Source organism: Musa acuminata, chromosome BXJ2-7, assembly GCF_036884655.1.
Source record: "Musa acuminata AAA Group cultivar baxijiao chromosome BXJ2-7, Cavendish_Baxijiao_AAA, whole genome shotgun sequence".
Lineage (NCBI taxonomy): Eukaryota > Viridiplantae > Streptophyta > Magnoliopsida > Zingiberales > Musaceae > Musa > Musa acuminata.
Window position 1 is genome coordinate 31,469,706 of NC_088344.1, and position 12,475 is coordinate 31,482,180.

Genomic DNA, 12,475 nt, shown 5'->3' on the forward strand with positions numbered 1-12,475 from the left:
AAAAAAAAGGAGTGCCGATAGATGAGAGAAATTTATTGTATACAATTAAAGCACAAGACGCTGTAATAATGGAAGGATTAGCAATTCTTAAAGCCCTAAATATGCTTCTGCTAACATCGTCACCTACGTAAACAGCAATATATACACTCCCTGATTCCTAGATGGCATTGTCTTTTACATTGCTATCCTTTGTACCAAGCTGAAGGTTGTTAAGTTCAGCTTCATCCCTAACAATCACCATCTTGCATTTGTTTGGGGAGAACTCACGAGGTACTCTTCCTTTTGGAACGCCGTTGCAACAGCCCTGCCTAGCAGCTGGAACTCACTTTCTTAGGTGCTAATGCATCTCATGTGAGGCCAGATAACTTCCAAGTCGTGGAGCTGATCATCCACCACAGAGAAGGGAATAAGCACAGCCACATGTTCGCCGGAAGGCTTGAAACACGAGGACAGACTCATCGGCCGACTGATGGAAAAGCTCTCCATGAAATAGATTGTGGCACGAGACGTCCCATCATGTCCGTGGGGTTCGGAACATTCCATAAGCAGTCTTTAATATTTGGAGATCCCATCATAGATATGAATTCCAATAATTTTCTTCTAATGTATATTAAGAAAATCCGCCAACATGTTGTTTTTGCCTATTCATTTAAGCATAATTGGATAGATTTTGGAAAGAAGTTTTTCTTTTTTAACTTTTGTCAAAAAGAATCTTTTATTTCTAGAATTTTTTAATAATATATATATGTTTAATATCTGGAATACTCTTAAGTTGATAGTCACCTACCAACAGATCGGTCAGAGCTGTTGACTGTGCTGCAATTAAAGCACACAATACTGTAGGAGGGCTTAAGCAAGATATGGATTCTGCAGTCTTTAATAATGCTACTCTTCGTATGAGGCTGAAGGTTGTGGAGTTCAGCTTCATCCCCACACAACTGAACACTACTGCTCACAATCATCTTTATGTTTGGGAAGGCTGATGCGACAGCCTTGCCTAGCAGCCGCAACACTCTTTCTTAAGTGCTAATGCATTCCCTTTTTCGAAAACCAAAATCAAAACTGTATCTGTAGCTGTAGCTGACATTAAGTCCAAATATACGTCCCATTTGAGGCTGCAGTTACAGGTCACCCACCGTAATGAACTCCCGGAGCTGATTATCCACCACAGCGAAGAGATAAGCACAGCCACGTGTTCGCCGAAAGGCGTCAAATAGAAAAACAGACTCACAAAGACCTGACGCCGAAAACAACTCGTCGTTGGTTGATGGAAACATGTATTTATTTGAATTTGAGTCAAGTAAAATCCAACATGTTTTGAGTACAATTTTTCTATATTAAGTAAAATCCAAATCTGATCTTCAAGTTAAATTCCAACATGTTTTCTTTTATTTAAATATGTTAAGTATAATTTAAGCTTATTTAAGTTTGAGTCTAAGATTTATGTCAGGAAAATGATCCCATGAGAGTCTTTTTTTTTATTTAAGTCTAACTAATTATTATTTGAATATTCAAATTAGATTTGAGTGCATATTTTTTTTTATTAAAATTCAATTTATCCCATTGCTAAATCACAATCGAGTTATATAATGTGATAGATTTCTTTCTTTATAGGAAGTTAAATCATTATTAATGGACCAGTAGGAGGAACACAACCATAAACTCGCTCAATCCGATCCCCTCCCATGTATCCGTCACAGTTTCATGGAGATTGATGGGGCTACTATCAGTTTCATGGAGACTGATGGGGCTACTATTCATGGACCATCACGAGGAATACAACCTGAGACTCCCTACGAAAGAACTTGACCCTATAGATTGCAGCCATTTTTCATTACAGGAAACTGACAGACGATTGATGGATGACAAGGAGGAGCATAGCCTCCACAAAGTGAACATGCTGTTGCCATGGGAGTATACTTTGATTTGTGAATGACTTGAAGGTGGTGGAATGATTTAGCTCCCTCAAAAAATCTCAATTTTGCTCGAGATAGATTGGTGGAATGCTACTTCTGGATCCTGGGGGTATTCTTTGAACTTTACTATTCTCGAGCACCAGTGATAACGACCAAGGTGATTGCCCTTATTTCAATTCTGGATGACATATACGATGTCTATAGCACATTGGAGGAGAGTCAACAACTCACTAAGGTAATTCAAAGGTTCGCAAATCTCATATCGATGGACAGATTAACTTTTACTATCATGGCTCATCATATGATAACAAAAGGTGCCACTTATAATATCACATAAGAAAATAAAATATCGCATAATAGTTTTACTCGTCGTGTATAGCAAAATAACAACATCTATGTTTATGTTATGTTTTTCTAAAGACGGTGAAACTAATACAGGTGGGACGCGAAGGTTGTTCATCAATTACTAGAGTACATGAAGGATTATTATCTAAATCTAATCCACACCTTTGAAGAGTTTGAAGATTTATTGACTTCTAGTGAAAAATATCGCATAACCTATCTAAAGGAAGCGATGAGTGATGAGATTATAATATTCTTCTTATTCTTCTTATTTTCACTTTTCAAATGTGACAGTATCGAACTTAGATTGTCCTACTCATAGACACTACTTATAAATTACAAACATTAAGGAATGGTTTTGTTTTACTGGGTACAGATGAAAGATTTATCTGAAGATTATTTTGAGAAATCCAAATGGAGTGCTCAACATTGCGTGCCAACTTTGAAAAAATATCTACCTATTTCCCTCGTAAGTTCAACATATCCTATACTCGAATGTGCTTCTTTTGTTGGAATGGGAGAAATAGCAACTAAGGAGGCATTTGAGTGGATTACTAGTTTCCCAAAGATTGTCCAAGCTGCTGCAATAATTGGTCATATCATGAATGACATTACATCACATGAGGTATGGTCATAATATAATCTCCTGTATTTTCTATCATATAAACATTTTTCATACTAAATTTTGCATTGATTTCTCTCATAGTAGAAATATGATAACATAAAAAAAAATAGCATACCTTCTTCCATTATATGAGATGGAACATAAATGAAATTTAATAGATAATCTCTAAAGGTTGTCTTCAATATTCCTTCTATTTATCACCTCAAAAGCATTTCATGTGTCACTCAATTGCATTATCAAAGTTTTGCTGAACTCCTTAAATCATACTATATTAAGAAATCTAGTACAAATGTTGGACAACACGTCCAATGAATCACACTCAGCTATGTAGAGCTGATCAGCTGATGGGGACATAGATTAATTGAATCATGCAAGCAATGTGGCTGATGGGAAGGCTTATAATATTTTTTTATTTTCTTCTATAGAAATTAGATTGATGTGATAGTTAGAGAAAGGATATTACATTGATGTAATTATACATGCATTGTCATTAGAGATAAAAGAAATCAAGATCAAATTAGCTACTATCTTCCTTGACAATCCCAACACGTTGTCCAACCAATCCAGAGGACAATCGTACAATGAATCACTTTCAATTAACATGTAGATCTACATGATCCAACTAATGCAATCATAGAAAAAAATAATTATGAGAAATTAATATAATTGTTTTATTTTGTAATACAGAATATTAGATGCCATCGTACATCCTTTCTCTTTGTAGTAAAGAAAACCAAATCTCTATATCTGAGATTTAAATTCAATGAGATGTGTGGTATATAAAATTTTATATTAGTACTTGTTATGTTTTCTAAAATGGTATTAAAGTAGAATGGCTAATATCTTAATAATATTCTGATTTAATCATATTACGATTCTATGGCCAAAATATATGTCTGGCTATAGAATATCTTAGATAATACTTTTGCTATGTTTTTATGAGTATGTGTATGCATGTGTACATGCGCATATATATATATATATATATATATATATATATATATATATATATTCATTGATGAGGTGTGATGAAAGGATGAAATAGAGAGCTGAAGAGCTGAGGGGGCAAGTAAAGAGCATGTTCAATCATACTACTTGGATTGGATTATCACTTTCAAACGGGAATAAGCGACGCATTAAGTCAAATCCATGATGCGGATATTAACAGCAAGGATATTATTTGTCCCCAAGCAGTATTTGTATGTGTAATTCAAAACAATACGATCTTCTTTAATCATCTTTTTTTTAATTCACTCATAGACGTTGGCAGTACCAAAAATATTTTCTCCGGTAAAATAGACATAAAAGTCACACACAAAAGTCATTGTATTGATTATCGCGTAATCACTTAAAACAGTAAATAAATTTGATAATATGACTGTATGTTTTTTTTCTCAAAACAGAAAATCTTATGTATTTCTGTAGTTGTCTTTAACAAGTTCAAAGATGAGGGAGGGAGTTTCATGTCTACCTTGGGGAGTGATGTGAAAGGACTGTTAAGCTTGTACAACGCAGCCTATCTTGGGACTCATGGGGAGATCATTCTTGATGAAGCCATCTCTTTTACGAGGAATTACCTAGTGTCTGCATTAGCTGATCTTAAACCACCATTAACAACGCAAGTGTCTCTTGACCTCGAGACACCTCTCTGTAGAAGAATGAGAAGGCTCTTGGCAAGAGAATACATATCTATATACCAAGAGGATGCCACACGAGATGATGCCATCCTGGAGCTTGCAAAGTTGGACTTCAATTTGCTGCAATCTCTTCATCGCGAGGAACTTAAGAACATTACCAAGTAAGCTCTTCCTCACTTTTGAATTCCCTGGAGCTATATTTCTTCTGGATTTTCATAAAGAAAAAAAGATACAATCAAGTTGCAAATGTAAACAAGTGAAGGCTAATTGCCGAGCTTGGTTCCTCCTCCCATCAAACTTTTAATTGATATGTAATGCCGTTTTGATTTGTGAACGACTTGAAGGTGGTGGAATGATTTAGTCTCCTCAAAAAATCTCAGTTTTGCTCGAGATAGATTGGTGGAATGCTATTTCTGGATGCTGGGGGTATACTTTGAACCCTACTATTCTCGTGCACGAGTGATAGCGACCAAGGTGATTGTCCTTACTTCAATTCTGGACGACATATATGATGTCTATAGCACATTGGAGGAGAGTCAACGACTAACTGAGGCAATTCAAAGGTCCGTAAATCTTATATCGATGGACAGATTACCTTTTACTATCATGGCTTAATAGATGATAACAAAAGGTGCCACTGATAATATCACATAAGAAAATAAAATATCGCATAATAGTTTTAGTTATTGTGTATAGCAAAATAACATGTATGTTTACGTTCTATTTTTCTAAAGATGGTGAAACTAATACATATGCAGGTGGGATGCGAAGGTTGTTCATCAATTACCAGAGTACATGAAGGATTATTATCTAAAGCTAATCCACAACTTTGAAGAGTTTGAAGATTTATTGGCTTCCGATGAGAAATATCGCATAACCTATCTGAAGGAAGCGGTGAGTGATGAGATTGTAAGGTTCTTCTTATTTTCACTTTTATTAATTAGCATTACATAAGCAATAAATGAATCCACTATTGGCCAATACAAAGAATAAGCATTTCAGATGCGACAGTATTGAACTTAGATTGTCCCACTTGTAGACGCTACTCATGCATTACAAACATTAAGGAATGGTTTTGTTTTACTTGGGTACAGACGAAAGAATTATCTGAAGCTTATTTTGAGGAATCCAAATGGAGAGATCAACATTACGTACCAACTTTGGAAGAACATCTACATGTTTCCCTCATCAGTTCAGGATATCCTATGCTCGAATGTGCTTCTTTCGTTGGAATGAGAGAAATAGCAACTAAGGAGGCATTTCAATGGATTACTAGTTTCCCAAAGATTGTCCAAGCTTCTGCAATAATTTGTCGTATCATGAATGACATTACTTCACATGAGGTATGGTCATAATATAATCTCCTGTGTTTTATATCATATAAACATTTTTCATAGTAAATTATGCACTGATTTCTATCCTAGTAGAAATATGCTAACACAAAAAAAAAGAAAAAGAAAATAACATACATTCTCCAATTAGATGAGATGGACCATAATTGAGGTTTAATAGGAAATCTCCAAAGTTGTCTTCAATATTCCTTCTATTTATCCCCTCAAAAGCATTTATTGTGTCACTCAATTGCATTATCAAAGTTTTGCTGAACTCCTTAAATGATTTTATATTAAGAAATCTAGTACAAACAAAAAAACTCCCATTTGTAAGCTTCCACATCTGTAGATTCCCAAATTCCTTTCATCTACACCTTATTATTGATAATAGTCTATCAATTTGTTTTAATATAATGAACATGTAAATCCTGAAAGGATCCGTTAGAATTCAATTTGTAGATCATTAATCCTCTTTTTTCATGAAATTTACAGTTGGAACAAACTAGGGAACATGTTGCCTCCACAGTCCAATGCTACATGAAAGAATATGGAACAGATGTGCATGTGGCATGTAAGAAGCTCCAAGTTCTAGTTGATGATGCATGGAAGGATATAAATGAAGAGTGCCTCAATCAAACTGCATTCCCTGTTGCTTTACTTCAAAGGATTGTTAATTTTTCACGAATGATGGAAAATATATATAAGTACATCGATGGATACACCAACTCCTCTACGAAGACAAAGGAACATATCTCTTTGTTACTTGTACATCCTGTTCCACTTTGATTGTATGACGATGCATGCTTCTTCTATGAATCCTTTATTCTGAAATATATGTAAACCTTTGTAAATGAATGTGTATTGTACTATGCTTGCTTCTTCTACGAATCCTTTATTCCGAAATATATGTAAACCTTTGTAAATGAACGTGTACTGTACTAGCCCTGGGAAGCTCAAGCCAGTATTATCTATGGAAAACAGAAATCCTTGCTTAACAGTAGTTCAAAGCAATTTGCAAGTTGCTGGTATGTGTTACAAAATTATATTAGCTATTTGCAATTTTCACTCTTTTCAGTCTTGCCAACTTGAGAAAGGCTCTTGAAGCTGCTATGCTAAATAGAGTGTAGGGATGGTGAGGTTGGGTTTTGTAGATGCCTATATCCGATATCAAGAGTATTGTAGATTCCTACATCATATATCAAGAACAACAGATTTAAAACTAGAAATGTGATGAGAAATATAAGAAAGCTATAGCTTTAGAAGAAGATGATATAATACAAGCAAGCATTGAAGTGACCAGAATCATCACCTAGATCAGCTAGGTCACATGATTCAAGAAGTCCGATTATAAGAAAGATAAGACCAATTTAGGAGCTATATGATGTGACTCGAATAATTGATACTAACAATGATGAACTATCTTTATTTTATCTTTTTGTAGGATATGATCCATTAACTTTCAAAGAAGCTTATAGAGAAGAAAAATAGCGACAAGTTATGAATGAGGAGATTCGTTCCATTAACAAAAATAATACATAGGAGCTTACTACACTTCCGGAAGACTACCAAGCTATCTATGTTAAGTGGATCTTAAAAAAAAAAAGAAATACAAAAGGAGAGGTGGAGAAATACATGGTCCGATTGGTTGCAAAGGGATATAAACAACAATATAGGATTGAGCATAAAGAAGTATTTGCACCAGTTGCTTGATTGGAAATAGTAAGATTACTTGGGGGCGACATCACATGTATAGCGAAAGAACAAGAAAAACAAAATCCCCTATTCTCAAAGAGATGTTCGTCGTCGTGCAAAGATTGATACGCAAAATCCACGAAACTTAAAACTGCATATAGAGTAGATTGTGTTACCTAGGGAGATTGTATATCTCTGTTTCCTTGTAGATCTTTAGGAGAGGGTGAAGGAGGTCAAGCGTCCTCCTCTCTAGCGGTGATTCACACAGCAGGGCTGCGACGACGTTCCTCAAAACTCTAGGCCTGCTCTAAGGTGGAGAGGGGGAAGAGAATAGGAGAGGCAAGCAAAGGCTCTAACCTATGAGACTCTGAATCCCTCTTATTTATAGAGGCCCCCTATCAAAACCTAATGGATCCTCCCCTAGTGGGTATTCGATCTGCATCCAATTACCCAAGCCTGTTAGATTAGTGGATCTCTATCCAATAATCTCTCATGGGCTCTTATTGGATCTCGTCCATGGGATCTAATAATTCAGGGGCTTATTAGATATCCAATAAGATAGGGACTCTAGCGGATATCTCATATCCGAACCTCTACTCATCGCAATGCCTACCAAATGTGTGTGACCCTCTAGGCCCAATATCGAGCTGACCATGAGTCATACCTGTCAGAACTCCTTCTAACTTAGTGAATTATTATCTCTATAATAATTCACTTGGCTCATCGACTACGGACGTACTAGGCTACTACGCCGTAGTCCCCAAACGATACAGGGGAATCCAATCCATTAGACCTGTCTGTCCTTAGTTACCGTGTACCTATAGTCCCTCATCTATCTAATATCTCAGAGACCGTATATCGAGCATGGTGCTGCCACACCCATACGGTTTCTACTTGAGTCTCGCTCTAATTGGATTCTCCTAGAGAACTCTTTCTCTCTCAACCTGAATGACCCTGGCTAGGGATTTGTCTGAGCAAGAACACATGGGATATTTCTCTCATGACGTCGAGAGTGGATGATCCTCTATCAACACTCAATAGCCCTCGTAAGGTCGACTGTCACTCCCAATTACCAACTGTACTAGATCTGGGACATCCAAACCTATAAGTCTGATATCAAAGAGTGGAGCACTCATACAAGACATCATTGATGTCTCAAGTCTAAGGACTAAATACACCACTAGGATTATAGAATTGCTGTCTGACAATATGGCATCATCAACCATCTAGCATTCCAAAAGTGGATCAATTAATGAACTCATTCTCCAATGAGCACCTGTACTATATCCTTAGTGTCCTCACACGAGCAGCTATGAGACCAGCTGCATCCATTATATGGACGGGTATACAACACATCAGTCTATCCGGTTGATGTTCCTCTCAAGAAAGATATGATCGGGATTATTTAGGATATGTGTTTAAAGGTGAATCGGTCTTATTATTGTGATCTCATCACGATCCGATTCCCATTGCACGAATCCAAGGACATCACAATATATACATGCATATATGCAATAATCAATATAAATTGATAAATACCAAAATATAATAAGCAAAAAGATTCCGTGTCAAGTCACACGTGCCATCACTCACGTGATTGGCTTGCTGGGCACCTATGACTAGCAAAATAAGTATTTTTTAATGAAGTTCTTGAAGAAAAAGAATATATTCAACAACCCCTAGTTTTATTATTTATGAATAAGAAGATAAAATATATAAGTTAAAGAGAGCTTTTTATGGGCTTAAACAAGCCCCACGAGCATGGAATTCTCGAATAGATGCTTATTTTATTCAAAATAATTTTTTTAAATGTCCACATGAATATGCTATATATACGAAATCTAACTCTAATGGATATAACCAACTTAGGCTTAATGACTTATTTCCTCGATTTTAAAGTTATACAAGACAATAGGGGAATTTTTATCTCATAAGAAAATTATACAAATGAGGTTCTAAAGAAATTTTCTATGGAAGATTGTCATCCTACAGATACACCTATTGAATATGACACCAAGTTAATCAAGGAAGGTAAAGGTAAATATGTTAATCTAACTTATTATAAAGGTCTAGTTAGATGTTTAAGATATTTGACATGCACTTGACCTAATATACTATTTGGAGTTAGTTTAATAAGTAAATATATGAATGTTTCTAAGACATCTCATTTAAATATCGTTAAAAGAATTTTATGATATATTAAAGAAACAATTGAGTATGGAATGTTCTATTCATCATCTAAAAGGTTGGAGCTCATCGGATATAGTGACAGTGATTGGGCCATAAGTTATAATGATAAAAAAAGTACAATTGGATTTGCATTTTAGTTTGGTGAAGCTTCATTCACTTGGTCTTCAAAAAAGGAACAGATTGTTGCTCTATCAAATTGTGAAGCAAAATATAAAACAACTTCTTCTAGTATTTATCATGCAATCTAGCTAAAAAGATTACTCCAAGAATTTCATATGTCATACGAGAAGTCAACTAGGATTTACGTTGATAACAAATTAGCTATTGCTTTAGCTAAGAATCCAATCTATCATAAAAGATCGAAGCATATCGACACAAGATTTCATTTTATAAGAGATCATATCAAAAATAAAGAAGTGGAGCTACATCATGTCAAGACAAGTGAACAAGTGACCGATATACTTATAAAACCTCTTAAATTTAAAATATTTCAATAACTTAGAAAGAAATTTGGCATGTTAGATAAAATAAGTTTAAGGGGAGAGAATGTTGGAATTAAACTTATTCAAGTATCATAAAGATATTAATTTTATCAAAAGAAAGGTTCATTGCATCATAAGAGAGATTCATTACATCAAGAGGAAAAAATAGATTAAATATTTATGGAAGGATAAGTCAAATTGGTTATTGGTACTTGAAAAAATTCTTAAAAGAGAATAATTCATTTTGAATACAATTAATGTAATATATTTTTGGGACTATATAAACCCCATATGTTAGGTCATGAAATATATATAGTTTCTGTAAAGATTTTTTTTGAGAGAAATATAGAAGATTGAAGCTTTCCTACTTTTTCTCTATTAGATAACTCTAACCCTTTATCCTATCAAGTTCAACACTCTCCTCTTAAACGTAACGTTCAAGAGCAAGAAGAAACAAACCCGATTCCAGCTTTGCCTTAATAATTTTGAATATTCCAAGAATAAATCACAGTATATTTAGGTCTAACCATTTTATCTCCTATACTATCAATGATGGAAAGATATTAGCCTCTGTTGAGCTTGAAGTATATATTTAATAAGAAAGGTTATCAGTCACAAGACCTAGTATATCTAGAAAGAATATCCTTATCTCAATCCCATGATAGAATGTGCATGCCCTTGGAAGAACCATAATCGACCCAGAACGTATCTAGGATTGCTAATAATATTATTCAAAATATCATTATCCATTTAAGAGACGCTAAAGCTGCATCTTATGGTTCAAATCACTCGTCTTGTGGTCATGCTATGTGATAGGGATAATATTTGTTCCAATACATACTCAGACATGTGACAGCTCAGCATCGGTTAAACCCATTATAAAAAGCCCTCCATATCAGAAGAAATTAAAGTCAATGACTATTCACTAGGATTACTCCCTACTTATAGGTAAATGGTTTGAGTGTCAAAAGTATCAGGTCGAGAAATCCATCCAACCTTAATCTTCATCTTCGTACAGATTGATCAGGAAGCATACATTCGAATCCACATTAGGACTTGAGGAGCGTCCAAGTTTTTCGTCAACCAACTTAGACCTTTGAAATGCCCACAGTTACTGCCACAGGCGAAGCCGGATTTGTGCTAGTCTCATCAAATGGACCATGGCATCGCAATTCGGATTTGTTGCCATTGAGTCACTCAAACCAAATATGGAACAATTGATATGGCAGATAAAAAACATGAATAACAGAGAGCGACACAAGAGGCAATAAAACACAAAAAGACCTGAATCCTTACGTCTCTTCCTATCTTATGTCGATGGCGCCCATGCATGGAAACCGATTGGCATTTGTAACGCTTACGTCTCTTCATATCTTTTGTAACATGCGTCTCCTTTACAACATCAATGCCACCATGATCAAAGATTATAGACCGAGGCAACAAAACACAAAAAGACCTGCACATTTTTTATCCTTACGTCTCTTCATATCTTACGTCGATGATGAAAGCCAATTGGCATTTGTAACGCTAACGTTTCTTCATATCTTTTGTCGGTGGCTATGGAAACCAAATTGACACAATTGTAATTCTTGCGTCGCTTCCCTATCACCATGAAGTTGATATTTATTTTTGTTAGAACAGATACAGCCGACTTCAATTTTGATAGTATGAACTGTGAGCAGAGATATATGATGATAATATCTTTTCTCTTTTGCGTCGTGTGAAACTAGGTTTAATAGGTAATCTCCACAAAGTGGAGGAGAGTCGTGGCTCGTATTTGTCTTCCTCCTGAACAGACGAAGATGTTGTGTCCTCATAAATTCCAACACAAACCAGCAGGCTCTCCGTCGCCACCTCGCATGTTTAATTAGTCTTCACATAAAATAAGAATGGAGAGTCTGAGTCTGCAATCACTTGTTCCAGATGATGAGCTGATGGTTCGCAAGTCTGTAAGCTATCGTCCGAGGGTTGGGGCCGACTGCTTTATCCAACATGGCCAGTCCGTCACTCCAACATCAGTATGTAACCCGGCCATCCTATTTGCCAAAAATGTTTCCAGTTTTCAGCAAGAAGGTCACCTGTAAAGAGGGGTGTTGATAATTTAGCTCCAGCTAAATAGCACTCATGCTTAAACTGGTTCTTCCCGTTGCCAGGCTCGACTAGGTGAGGAACGAACGAGAGAAATCCCTCCCTTTAAATAGGAAGAGGTGAGCCTCTATTAAGGAAAATTTATTTTAATTTTTGTATTTATTTAATATAA

At 35.5% G+C, this 12,475-nt stretch overlaps 1 protein-coding gene across 1 annotated transcript; it reads left to right on the forward strand.

Moving 5' to 3' along the window:
* The first annotated feature begins 2,772 nt into the window (after positions 1-2,772).
* Positions 2,773-6,637, forward strand: LOC103992318 (alpha-humulene synthase-like). The gene is made up of 6 exons (XM_065115583.1): positions 2,773-2,883; positions 4,287-4,681; positions 4,865-5,083; positions 5,279-5,414; positions 5,615-5,863; positions 6,344-6,637. The coding sequence occupies exons 1-6, from the start codon at positions 2,773-2,775 to the stop codon at positions 6,635-6,637; spliced, it is 1,404 nt and encodes a 467-aa protein (XP_064971655.1).
* Positions 6,638-12,475: the final 5,838 nt, after the last annotated feature.

What these genes read in the sequence shown, in the direction of transcription:
- LOC103992318 (XM_065115583.1), top strand. Translation starts at nt 2,773, where the DNA reads ATGGGAGAAATAGCAACTAAGGAGGCATTTGAGTGGATTACTAGTTTC. An exon ending in GAACTTAAGAACATTACCAA is followed by an intron (nt 4,682 to 4,864) that starts GTAAGCTCTTCC and finishes AACGACTTGAAG; the next exon opens with GTGGTGGAATGATTTAGTCT. An exon ending in TAACCTATCTGAAGGAAGCG is followed by an intron (nt 5,415 to 5,614) that starts GTGAGTGATGAG and finishes ACTTGGGTACAG; the next exon opens with ACGAAAGAATTATCTGAAGC.